Consider the following 11,971-nt stretch of genomic DNA (forward strand, 5'->3'; position numbering starts at 1 on the left):
GGAACAATATTGGCAGAGTTCCTTCTATAGGTTTACATCCATATTGGACTGCTTTAACATTTTCTAGTGAAACGCTTGATGCATTGGTGTCAATGACAAAAAAGATGCTGGTGACTGATCCTAGCCACAATATATATGTCTACAAGAATCATCACCTATTTAGGGAACATGAAAGTTGCACTTTTATAAGAGAATATGCAAATGCAAAGGGTTATTGAGGATATCAAAGGAAGTTGATAGAGCAAAAACGGGGTCTTAAATTTGTCGTTATTTTTTTCTTTTCAATCAAATAAAAATTTATGAATTTGTAGTCTTAATCAGAAATGTATGGGGTAGAGTAAGGTCTTATCCACAAATATTGGCTCTTAGAGGTAGAATTAATTGATGAGTTAGTGAGTGGAGAGAAAAGATCCCAAAATGATACTTCTACTAATGAGTGTATATATATTTTGTAAAGAGAATTCTCCCCAGACATTTTATTTAGACCTCAAATTTTTATGCCCATGTAGTAAAGATAAATTAGTGATTTTAGGTAATTTTTTCGGAATTTTTAGAAGTCATTTAGTTGGAGATATTTGAGCGTCAAACCTTGGAAACAAAGTGTTTGATAAAATGCCTAAAAGAAATTGGATTTATATTGTATTTTAATAAGAAACACGAACGATTTTTTAGTTATTTTTATTTGGGAACTATGTAGGATATGTATAAATTCCTAGATTTTATCATATATTTTTATGATTTTGTATTGGGTTAAAAATATTTAAAGTAGTTTTTAAAAAGATTTTTTGAAGCCAAGCACATCATGTGTTTTTCAAAATGCCCAAGGGGATGGATTTTCAGCTTTTTTATCTTCTTGCTCGAAGTCAAATTATTTTGACTCCAAAAATGGATTGAGGATGATTCCTCAATCCTTTCTTATACTAGATGATATATCAACTAAAAATAAACCAGATTGGATTTACTTACCAGATTTCTGTAGTCTCTCGTGGTCGACAACAGCTCCTGACCCCCGTTCCGGCAGTCTCATACTTTAGGTAAGCAATCTTGATCTTTCTTGATTTCTCTTCTCTTCTACCACTCTCGCATCGTTCTTTCTTCAGGTCACGGGTCTATCACACCCATTGACCGAGAGATTCAAGAGGAAAGGACGAGAAAATGAGGATCAGGAATTCCTCGCAATGTCGGATTCACCGTTGGCTTCAGACTCCATTCCCGGTCGAATTATTCCCTCCAGCTAAGTCTTCTTAATTCTCTCTTATTCTATCACTCTCTTCACGTTCTCCCTTCAGGTCGCAGCACTGTCACTGCCGTCGTCCGAGAGAATCGTAAGAAAATGAGAAAGGAGGATCTTCCCCACTGTAATTTTAATTCAAAAAGTGCATTGGAGTTCAGCGGCATTATATGCCTTTTATGGTGATTTACAGCGGTTTTATAGGTCAGGAACGGTCCTATGACCTTCCTGACCGGTATGGGACCATTTCGCCGCTGTCTCCGACGACGAATCACCAAAAATCCATCTTCTCATTGCCGGAATAATGACGCCGGCGATAGAGATGACGGTGGGAGGAGGAAAATGTTGACAATGCCCCTAAACCGTTAGATCCAAGCGTTGGGGATTCAACGGCCACGATTAGATCATAGTCATGGACCCCTTTAAGTTAGATAGTCCTCTCCCAGTCAGCAGCATCCTTGTCAGCTCCGCCCGCCACATGCTCTCGTGTTATTTGTCCACGTCTGCATTCCTAGCTGAGCTGTTGCCTAAAAAGAAAATAAAATAAAAGAAGAAAATTAGAACCTGATCTTGACTGTTTGATCTTCAAAAAGAAGATCGACGGTCAACATTATGTTGTCGCTCTTAACAAAAGCCCGTGACGACGTGGGCTTGGGCCCGGGCGGTGCGAAGTCCATGTAGTTTTCATATTTAATTTATATATACGGTGGCTCGCGGGCCTTGCGACGACTTATCAAGCCTGACCTGAACTGACCCGATCGACTCTAAAAAGCAGTGTATTAATCCCATATTGACATTTGTAGAAACCATAAGTGGTACATAAACTCTGACATGTGCTTATTGTACCTAGTAGGCCACTTTGAGGAGTTGCGACCTGGCTGCGGATGATGGTGTCGCCTGCGGTCGCTGCCTTTGATTCTGCTGCGGGTGGTGCTTGAGGTGCGGCCTTGGCAGCTCATCTCACCCCTTTATTTATTTATTTAATTTTTATTTCCTATATATATTTATGTATTCTATATATTGTATTATTTTTTCTATTATATCAATGAGTCATATAACATTTTTTGTTACAAAAGTTCATTAAAAATAGGACATTTTACATAATGAGTGAATAATTGCATGAAAATGGAATTTAACATAAAAGACATGTTAATTTCATTATATGACTTCATAAACACTTAAAAACTGTTAATTTGCAAGCACGATTTGTGGTACATCAGAAATCCTCTCAATGTTAGTGATTATTCCCTGTCAGTCAACTAAAGGTTCTCCAGGTTGATGGGAGAGAGAATCAAAATTTTAATGATAGTGAATTGTTGGTAATGAGCTGAGGATGGACGATGCTATTAAGTGTAAAGCCATGGATGATGATGATGAGTCGGTGGTCGATCAGGTTTTAGTTATCATTTTTTGCTTTTAAGCTACTCCACACATTGCACTCATTACTGACTGTAAAAATCTCCAGCTGTTGGTCTTTTCAAGATACTATAGTTTTTATCAAAATATGTACATTTTTACTTATTAAATTAGATATGGAAAAAATTAAAGAAGCGAGAGACTCTAGTCAAAGAAATTATTCTACTCCTTTTAAAAATTGGTGCACTAATGACAATTTTTATTAGTCTTGAAATGCTTTACAAGGAAAAGAAAAAATAATAAAAATGTATTATTTTTTCATTGTGCCGAAAAATGATTAAAAATGAATTAATATAAATTATACTTGCACACCTTTAGAAATTTGTCCACATTAATTGAGTGCGAAATTGAGTTTTTTTAAAACTATTAATATAAATTCATTATTTAATATCTATAAAGTAATGGACGTCTTTGTCATTTTTATAACTTGAATAATTTTTATTTATTTCCTAAATTCGCATAAATATTAGGACTTTATTTGACCATATTTTTATTGTTGATACAGGATATAACCATTAACTGGTAATACATCATATTACCATTTAAATTGCATCGATTTTGAAATATACATATTTAGAGGTAAAATAAAACTTCAAAACAATGTGGAAAGGTTCAACTTACATCATTTTACTTCTAATTTACGATAGTTGAACTAGTTTTTGTACTCTCATGTGTACTGCATGATTATAGAACTTTTGCCTCTGTCATTTTTCATATCATAATTAAGTTTTGATTCTTTCCTAAGTTCATCAAACTCATAAAACACTTAAGTAAACAACCCCCATTTATGATATCATTTTAAAATATCAATTCACAGTGATTATATTATAAAAACAGTAGATATATGAGACTTTGAAAAGAATAAATTCAACATAGTACGTATTTCCAATTACTTCTCTAATCTGATTACAGCAAATCCGAGAGGTTTTGAGCGATGGACGGTTCGGATTTATGCCCGACATCCGTCGTCTGTTCGTGTTCTTAATGTTTGTCTATATCTTGAATGATGTCGACTTTCGCGCCACGGTTCACACTCGATCATCTTCTCTGCGTGATCGCATCAGTGTTCCCTCTGCTGATCTCTACTTTCTCGCGCTTTACGGTATTAAGCTATTATCGTAACGGAGGATTGAGCTTCACTTGGTGTTATCTTTCCCGATCCTGTCCAATACGCTTACATATCCCAAGCTCATCACTGCACAAATTCATCGTTTTCTAGACGTGGGTTTTTGCCTGGATCAATCAGCGGCTTGTTTCTGTTAAAAATGATGAACGCAGATGAGGACAGGGTGTGGAAAGCTATTCCTCCTTGTTGTCTTAAGGCCATGGGACCCTGTCCTGACGAAGCAACACGCCATGACACCGTCGTCTCCGGGTGGTTTTCCGAAGGTTTTACTTGGAATATACTTCGTGATCATCCATATTAAGTACATTGATGTATATCTCTTTCATCTTGCAGTTCCGTTCATTCTGTTTTTGTGTATTACTGTTGCAGATAAATCCTTCTATCACAACCCTATGTGGCCAGGTTTGCGTTTTTATGTATTCTTTATATTTGGAATGCATATTTCATGACTGGGTCGATTGGTCACCCTGCCGAAAAATAATAAGATCGTCTGGATCTTTATTTGTAAACAATGACCCATTGATTGATGGGCAGGTGAAGCTCATTCGCTTAAGGTGGAGAAGATTTTATATCATGGAAGATCAGACTATCAGGAGATTTTAGTTTTTGAGGTCACTCAACATAAACCTTTTACATTATACCGTTAGCCGTAAATTTTTTTTCCGTTGTCAATGATTTCCTTCCTGACAGTGGTGGATCATTCTTTTCAGTCTTACGGGTATGGGAAGGTGCTTGCACTTGATGGCATAGTTCAACTGACGGAGAAAGATGAATGCGCATATCAAGAAATGATTACTCACCTTCCTTTATGCTCTATTCCATCCCCCAAAAATGTAAAAAATCTTTCTTTTTCTTTTTTCTGATTTCATTACCTTTTTTTATTCTTTTCATGCCTATGTTTTCCGCATGTCCTTGCTTAAATATCCCTTGGTCTTTGACAATACTTCCGCATCCTCGACGCACAGAAAAGAAATAAACTCCTGGAAGTTTAGGAAAGAGGCAAGTTACTAAAAACGTGTTTGAGTCTGGTTCGTGAAATATTGGAAACAATCATAAAAAAGAAAATTACTGAGAAACATATAACTCTGGAGAGAGTAGACTTAGGGAGGTCAAGAAAAGTGGGAAGAAGGGGGAGACATATTTCTCTTCCCACTCTATTGGAGAGCTACATAATTTGGGCTTCAAAATTTGTTTTTGTCCACTAAGAATCCTACTAGCCTTTTTCTTCAAAAAGGGAGTTTCAATAGCTTTATTCTTTATCCATCCCCGATCATCTTCAAGTTAGATATCTTTTATGCAACAAACTTTTATTTTATATACTATTCCCTACTATTCTAGTTTATGTTTTTAGTGCCCCCTTACAACGCAGGTATTAGTTATTGGAGGTGGCGATGGTGGAGTTCTCCGTGAAATTTCTCGCCACCTTTCTGTGGAGGTCATTGATATCTGTGAAATAGATCAACTGGTCATTGATGTGCGTTGTAAATTTACCTCTCTTTCTCTCTCAATCCTCTCCCTCATTCTACAGTCGTAAATCTAATGAGAGTTTTTCTTCACGTGAAGGTTTGTAATGATTTCTTTCCTAATCTCTCTGTTGGTTTTAAAGATCCTCGCGTCCGACTCCACGTGGGTGATGGTACTTAGCATCTTGCAACTCCGTCGGGTCAAATTTTCTGGTTGTTGACTTTGCACTTTAATTCTTTGGTCTGTTCAATCTTATCCTTTTCTACAGCTGTTGATTTCATGAGGAAATCGCCCCCCAACAACTACGATGCAATTATAATCGATTCCTCTGACCCAATAGGTATGTTTACCTTATCTCAATCCGGATATCCACTTACAAATGATGACTCATTAATATTATCAACATTTCCCCTTTTAGTATTTCCTTTAATACCTGCAGCCCTCCCCTAGGAGGGCAATCAAGAACTTGCCTTGGAATTGGTGGGGTATCCTTCCAGGGGGGTGCTGGCTTCGTGCCAGGCCTGTTTCATTTGGTGTCTTCTAATGTCACAAATTTATCTCTCTTATCTGTCCTTCCAGCAACATTGCTGATGGAGACCTACCAGTATCATATTCTTCTAAAACCTGACAGGCATATACCCAAAGAAATTTCCAGTATTTGTTTAACTCTTTCTTTGAATCTTCCTAAATAATGCTGTAGGAGGTAGTTGATATTTGATAAGTTTATTCTTCTTGATGGGAAGTGTCCTAAAGAAAATTTACTTTTCCTTTGATCAGGGCCCGCTCAAGAGCTGGTTGAGAAACCGTTTTTCGAGACTGTTGCCAAGGCGCTGAGGCCGGGGGGTGTTCTCTGCAATCAAGCAGAGAGCATGTGGCTCCACACCCATCTCATTCAAGATATGCTGTCCACTTGTCGTGTGATTTTTAAGGGTTCAGTCCATTTTGCTTGGACAAGCGTACCCACATATCCTAGGTACAAGAGTGGTGCCTCATTCAGTTATCTCCTTAGTTTGTTGTGGTTGCTTACCTGGGAAATCATATAATTACTTTAGACACAATAATTTTATCTTTTCATTTAGTGGGACTATCGGGTTTTTGTTGTGTTCTACGGAGGGGCCGCCGGTCAACTTTCTGGATCCTGTGAATCCGATTGAAACTCAAGGAGTGAACAAGTTCAGAAGGGAGCTCAGATTCTATAACTCTGAGGTGCCTGGAATCTCAAACCTGTGCCATTTTTTGGAAATAGTAAATATCTCAAGGACCTGTTGTTCATTTTTCACTTTTTTAATTCCTGTGTTGTTAGTTTCTCCAGATTTGGTTATAACTGATGGCTCAAAACCTGATGTGCTTCCGGATATTCTTTTCATGTGATGCGGTTATTGCCCAAGAATTGGATTGTCTAGAACGAAACTTTTTACTCTGGATAAAAATATTCATGGATGACATTTGGTAACAAGGATGAAGATGAAAGCCATCGTTGTCGACATACATCTGATGATGGATTTGTCATCAACCCGTCATCATCCTGTCATTGCCTCATCATCATCTTGTCATTTGTCTCGTACCAGAACTTGTCGAAAATGACAATGGCAATGATGTCAGCATCAACTTTTCCAACTCATGGATCAGCTCTTCTCCAATCATCATTATCTTGACTGCTTTGCAGATCCACAGGGCGGCATTTGCATTGCCTTCATTTTTGAAGAAGGAACTTAGGACCACCTCCTATAACTCCTAGCTTGGGTAAATAACATTCTTCGAACCCAACTTTCTCTCATGCCAGAGGCAACTTTGTTTAGCCGGCAATATTGAGTGGTTGATCGGCAACTAACCTTTGTTTCATTTTTCTCTATCCACAGATGAAAAGGAGGACACTCCCCGGGAACATGTTGATCTGTTTAAACTTTGGAAGCTTGGCTGGAAATAATTCACACTAACTGGAGAAAACAGTACCATACAGGTCTGGAACACATTGTCGTTTTCTTTTTTGCCCTGTATCTGATGATTATGTATTTTCCAGAATAACAAACACCCCTCATGTGGATACCCGGTTTAGTTCTGGGATGAGATGCATGGATAACTCGATTTACAGATTTATTGGGGGAGACAAGAGCCCAGAACGTTTTATGTTTTGAAAGTCGAGCTTCTAGGGATCAATCGGATGGTCCTTGAAGATTTGATCTAAATTAATTGATCATCGATCAGACCTGATCGATCCATGAGGATTTTAATTGATCATGAAGAATCGACCATGATCAGTCAACCATGATCATGGTTGATAGAAATAGTAAAAAAAAAATATCATTTACGGCTGAAATAAAACTCTTTTCAGTGCAGGGACCAGGAGTAGTCGTCAATCATTCTCTGCCTCTCAAGTCGGGGGTTGAGCAGTTAATTTATTGTTGAATGAGCCCTCTTAATCAAATCGACTGACTTGGTTCAATCTCAATCACTGCGATCCGATCTGATCTGATGTGATTCAATTAGGGAGTGGAGTTCGGATTGAATCAAATAGATCAAAGTTCGATTGAATGTTTTGATCAAACAGAATGAGATTCTGTTCGAACAGATCGATTATTTCGATCAAACAAGGTTTTTGATCGAGTTCAATCTAGATTTTTGATTGATTCACTTTGAAAATAAAAATCGATGGAAATTTTTTGATTGATTCACTTTGATCAAACAAATTCAAACAGTTCTATAAAAAAGCAAGAACTCCCTCTCTCTTACTCATTTTCTCTCTCTCTCTCTCTCTCTCTCTCGTTCTGTGTCTCTCCCTCTGGCTCTCTCTCTCTCTCCCGCGTTCTCTGTCTCTCCCTCTAGCTCTCTCTTTCTCTCCCGTTCTGTCTCTCCCTCTCGCTCTCTCTCTCTCTCCCGTTCTCTCTCTCTCCCTCTGGCTCTCTCTCTCTCTCTCTCTCTCCCATCCTCTGTCTCTCCCCTAAGGTCCGGGACAGCTTTTCTGAACCGTCTTTTACCTTGTGCCCGAGGCGCGGAGGCCTCGAGGATCGCTCTCTCTCTCTCTCTCTCTCTCTCTCTCTCCCGTTCTCTGTCTCTCCCTCTGGTTCTCTCTCTCCCGTTCCCTGTCTCTCCCTCTGGCTCTCTCTCTCTCTCCTGTTCTCTGTCTCTCCCTCTGGCTCTCTCTCTCTCCCGTTCTGTCTCTCTCTCTCCCGTTCTCTGTCTCTCCCTCTGGCTCTCTCTCTCTCTCCCCATTCTCTGTCTCTCCCTCTGGTTCTCTCTCTCTCTCTCTCCCTCTCTCTCTCCCTCTCGCTCTCTCTCTCTCTCTCTCTCTCTCGTTCTCTCTCTCTCCCTCTCGCTCTCTCTCTCTCTCTCTCTCTCTCGTTCTCTGTCTCTCCCTCTGGCTCTCTCTCTCTCTCCCATTCTCTGTCTCTCCCTCTGGCTCTCTCTCTCTCTCTCTCTCTCTCTCTCTCTCTCCCTCTCTCTCTCTCTCTCTCTCTCCCTCTCTCTCTCTCCCTCTCTCCCTCTCTCTCTCTCTCTCTCTCTCTCTCTCCCGTTCTCTGTCTCTCCCTCTGGCTCTCTCTCTCTCTCCCTCTCTCTGTCTCTCCCTCTGGCTCTCTCTCTCTCTCTCTCTCTCTCTCTCGTTCTCTGTCTCTCCCTCTGGCTCTCTCTCTCTCTCTCCCATTCTCTGTCTCTCCCCTCGCTCTCTCTCTCTCTCTCTCTCTCTCTCTCCCCCTCTCTCTCTCTCTCTCTCTCCCATTCTCTGTCTCTCCCTCTGGCTCTCTCTCTCTCCCATTCTCTGTCTCTCCCTCTCTCTCTCTCTCTCTCTCTCTCTCTCTCCTGTTCTCTGTCTCTCCCTCTGGCTCTCTCTCTCTCTCTCTCTCTCTCTCTCTCTCTCTCTGTTCTCTGTCTCTCCCTATGGCTCTCTCTCTCTCTTCCGTTCTCTGTCTCTCCCTCTGGCTCTCTCTCTCTCTCTCTCCCCGTTCTCTGTCTCTCCCTCTGGCTCTCTCTCTCTCTCTCTCTCTCTCTCTCTCTCTCCGTTCTCTGTCTCTCCCTATGGCTCTCTCTCTCTCTTCCGTTCTCTGTCTCTCCCTCTGGCTCTCTCTCTCTTCCGTTCTCTGTCTCTCCCTCTGGCTCTCTCTCTCTCTCTCTCTCTCCCGTTCTCTGTCTCTCCCTTTGGCTCTCTCCTCTTCTCTGTCTCACCATCTGGCTCTCTTCGTCTCTCCCTCTGGCTCTCTCTCTCTCTCTCTCTTGCTCTTTCTCTCTCTAGTTCTCTGTCTCACCTAGGCATCGGGGATCGAATCGGATCAATCGAATCTTGATCGAAGGATTCAAACGAACAAATTCCAAGTCAAACAGATCTGTTCGAATCTTTCGATCGAACAGACCCTTTGTTCGTATTCGATTGAAAGTTTCAAACGAACAATTTGGTTCATTTGTGTTCACTCGGCCATTTGTTCGAACTTGCTCGAACAAGTTCAAACAAATGGCCATCGACCATCAGCGACTTTCTCTCTGGCGGCCGCTGGTGGTCATTGGCCGGCGGCTGCTGGTGCCGCTGGTGGTCATTGGCCGACCGTCGCTGGCGGTTGCTGGCGTTCGCTGGCCACCGCTGGCATTCGCTGGCCACCGCTGGCGTCTGCTGGCGTCGCTGGCTGTCGCTGGCGTCCGCTGGCGGTCGCTCACCGGCAGTCGCTAGCGTCCGCTGGCCGGCCGCCACTGGCGGTCGCTGGCGTCCGCTGGCCGCCGCTGGTGGTCGCTGGCTGGCGGCTGCTGGCTAACTCAGTACTGCAGGAGCTGAACTGAACATCGGATTTGGATTCAAACATTCGTTTCGATTCGAACAGCTATCTTGTTCAAACAATCCGATCCGAACCCGATGCGCAGATCATGTTCGGATCGGATCTGAACTGGACAGATCGGTGTTCGGATTCAATCGGTCGAATGCCCGATCCGATCAAACATTCGAACGATCTGTCCGAATCCCCGATCCCTAGTCTTCCCTCTGGCTCTCTTTGTCTCTCTCTCTCTCTCATGATCTCTCCCTCTCACTCATTCCCTCTTTCCCTGGCTCTCGCTCTCATTCTCTCCTCTCTTTCTCTCTCTCTCTCTCTCTCTCTCTTGTTCTCTCTCCCTCTTGCTCTCATTCTCTCTCCCTACTGGCTCTCTCACTCTCACACTCTCTCCTATGGCTCTCTGATACGAACCTTGATCTAGGTTTGTATCGGAGGGAGGTTGGAGGACAAGGTAAGGTAGAAGTTCCCGGGGTAGAGAGGCGAAACAGGAAGGGTAGGAGAAGAAGCAGAGCAGAGGGGGTAGGGATCGGACGGGGACGAGCCGCCTGGAGATGCGGTGAAGAAGAGACGATCGCAAGGGACAGGGATCGCAGAGAGAGGCGGAGAGTGGAGATAGAGGAGACGAGAGGGAAGGGGGAACACCCAAGAGCAATTTAGAACCAAGCTTCTAGTCTGCCCTCCCCAGGAGGGCTGTGCTATTTGAAGGAATTGTAAAAAGGGAAATATGACAAAAGTGCCCTCGACGGGCCCGTAGAACTATCACTCTGTCACTCTCATTCTTTCTCTCCCCCTAGCTCTATCTCTCTCTCTTGCTCTGGCTCTTTCTCCCTCTGGCGCTTTCTCTCTCTTGCTCTCTCTCTTTTGCTCTCGTTCTCTCCCTCTAGCTCTTTCTCTCTATTGCTCTTTCTCTTTCTCTCTCTCTCTCTCTTGATCTCTCTCCCTCTGGCTCTTTCTCTCTCTCTCCCTCTCTCGCTCTTGTTCTCTCTCCCGTTGCCTCTTTCTCTCTTGCTCTTTCTCTCTCTCTCTCACTCTCTTGCTTTAATTCTCTCTCTCTCTCTCTCACTCTCTCGCTCTCTCTCATTCTGTCTCTCTCTATCTCTCACATTCTTTATCTCTCCTCTGGCTCTCTCTCTCTCCCCTCGAGTTCTCTCTATCTCTCTCTCATTCTCTCTAGGTCTCTCTCTCACTCTTTCTCTCTCTCTCTTTCTTTCTCTCTTGTTCTTTCTCTCTCTCTCTTGTTCTTTCTCTCTCTATCTCTCTCTTTCTTTCTCTCTCTCCTCTATCTTTCTCTTGTTCTCTCTTTCTATCTTGCTCTTTCTCTCTCTCTCTCTGGCTCTCTCTCATTCTCTCTCTCTCTCTCTCTCTTTCTATCTCGCTGTTTCTCTCCCTCTCTCTGGCTCTCTCTTGTTCTTTCTGCACTCTCTTGTTCTGTCTTCCCTCTGGGTCTCTCTCTCTCTCTCTCCTGCTCTTGTTCTCTCTCTGCCACTTTGGCTCTCTCTCTCTCTCTCGTTCTCTCTCTCTCCTCTGGCTCTCTTTTCTTTTTGCTTTTGTTCTCTCTTCCCCTCGGCCTCTCTCTTTCTTTCTCTTCTTCTCTCTTCCCCTCTGGTTCTCTCTCACTCTCTCCTTGTCTCTGCCCCTCTACCTCTCTGTTTTCTCTCTTGCACTCTCTATCTCTTGTTCTCTCTCTGTAACTCATTCTATACCGGGTTCACGCTCTCTTTCGTTCTTTTTCTCTCTCATTTTGTTTATTGTACATATTTATGTTTTATTTCTTATTAATTCAAACAATTCGATCAATTCAATCTGGACTGGCTGGTTCAAATCAAATCAGATCAGATTGCTCCGAAGATTGGACCGGATTGAAAAATAAAATTCAAACTCAATGAGAAGATCTGGGTACAAATAAAAAAAATGCCAGGTCTGATCGATGTTTGGATTTGATCATTATAATGCTTGATCTGCTCGAATATTCGAGGGATCAGT

General features: G+C 42.2%; 1 protein-coding gene and 1 long non-coding RNA gene across 5 annotated transcripts; both read left to right on the plus strand.

Annotated features, from left to right (window-relative positions):
- Window positions 1-671: 671 nt before the first annotated feature.
- On the plus strand, window positions 672-2,266 carry LOC144703171 (uncharacterized). Its single transcript, XR_013581489.1, has 2 exons — window positions 672-1,034; window positions 1,101-2,266. It is a non-coding gene; the product is annotated as an uncharacterized LOC144703171 (long non-coding RNA).
- Window positions 2,267-3,589: 1,323 nt separating this feature from the next.
- On the plus strand, window positions 3,590-7,616 carry SPDS3 (spermidine synthase 3). 4 transcript variants are annotated; one of them, XR_013581464.1, is made up of 12 exons: window positions 3,590-4,036; window positions 4,107-4,175; window positions 4,308-4,384; window positions 4,484-4,606; window positions 5,143-5,247; window positions 5,337-5,409; window positions 5,506-5,577; window positions 6,015-6,210; window positions 6,317-6,443; window positions 6,904-6,980; window positions 7,097-7,197; window positions 7,570-7,616. XR_013581464.1 is itself a non-coding variant. In XM_078575085.1 (11 exons), exons 1-10 carry the CDS (start codon window positions 3,913-3,915, stop codon window positions 6,973-6,975), a joined length of 1,038 nt encoding a protein of 345 aa, XP_078431211.1. In that variant the 5' UTR covers window positions 3,590-3,912; the 3' UTR covers window positions 6,976-6,980; window positions 7,097-7,285. The 4 variants fall into 4 exon arrangements, 2 of the variants coding, with proteins under 2 accessions (XP_078431211.1, XP_078431212.1); XR_013581463.1 differs by lacking the exon at window positions 7,570-7,616 and adding an exon at window positions 7,258-7,296; XM_078575085.1 differs by lacking the exon at window positions 7,570-7,616 and having other exon boundaries at window positions 7,097-7,285.
- The last annotated feature ends 4,355 nt before the right edge of the window (window positions 7,617-11,971 follow it).

The sequence above is a fragment of the Wolffia australiana genome, chromosome 5 (assembly GCF_029677425.1).
Source record: "Wolffia australiana isolate 7733 chromosome 5, ASM2967742v1".
Taxonomy (NCBI): Eukaryota; Viridiplantae; Streptophyta; class Magnoliopsida; order Alismatales; family Araceae; genus Wolffia; species Wolffia australiana.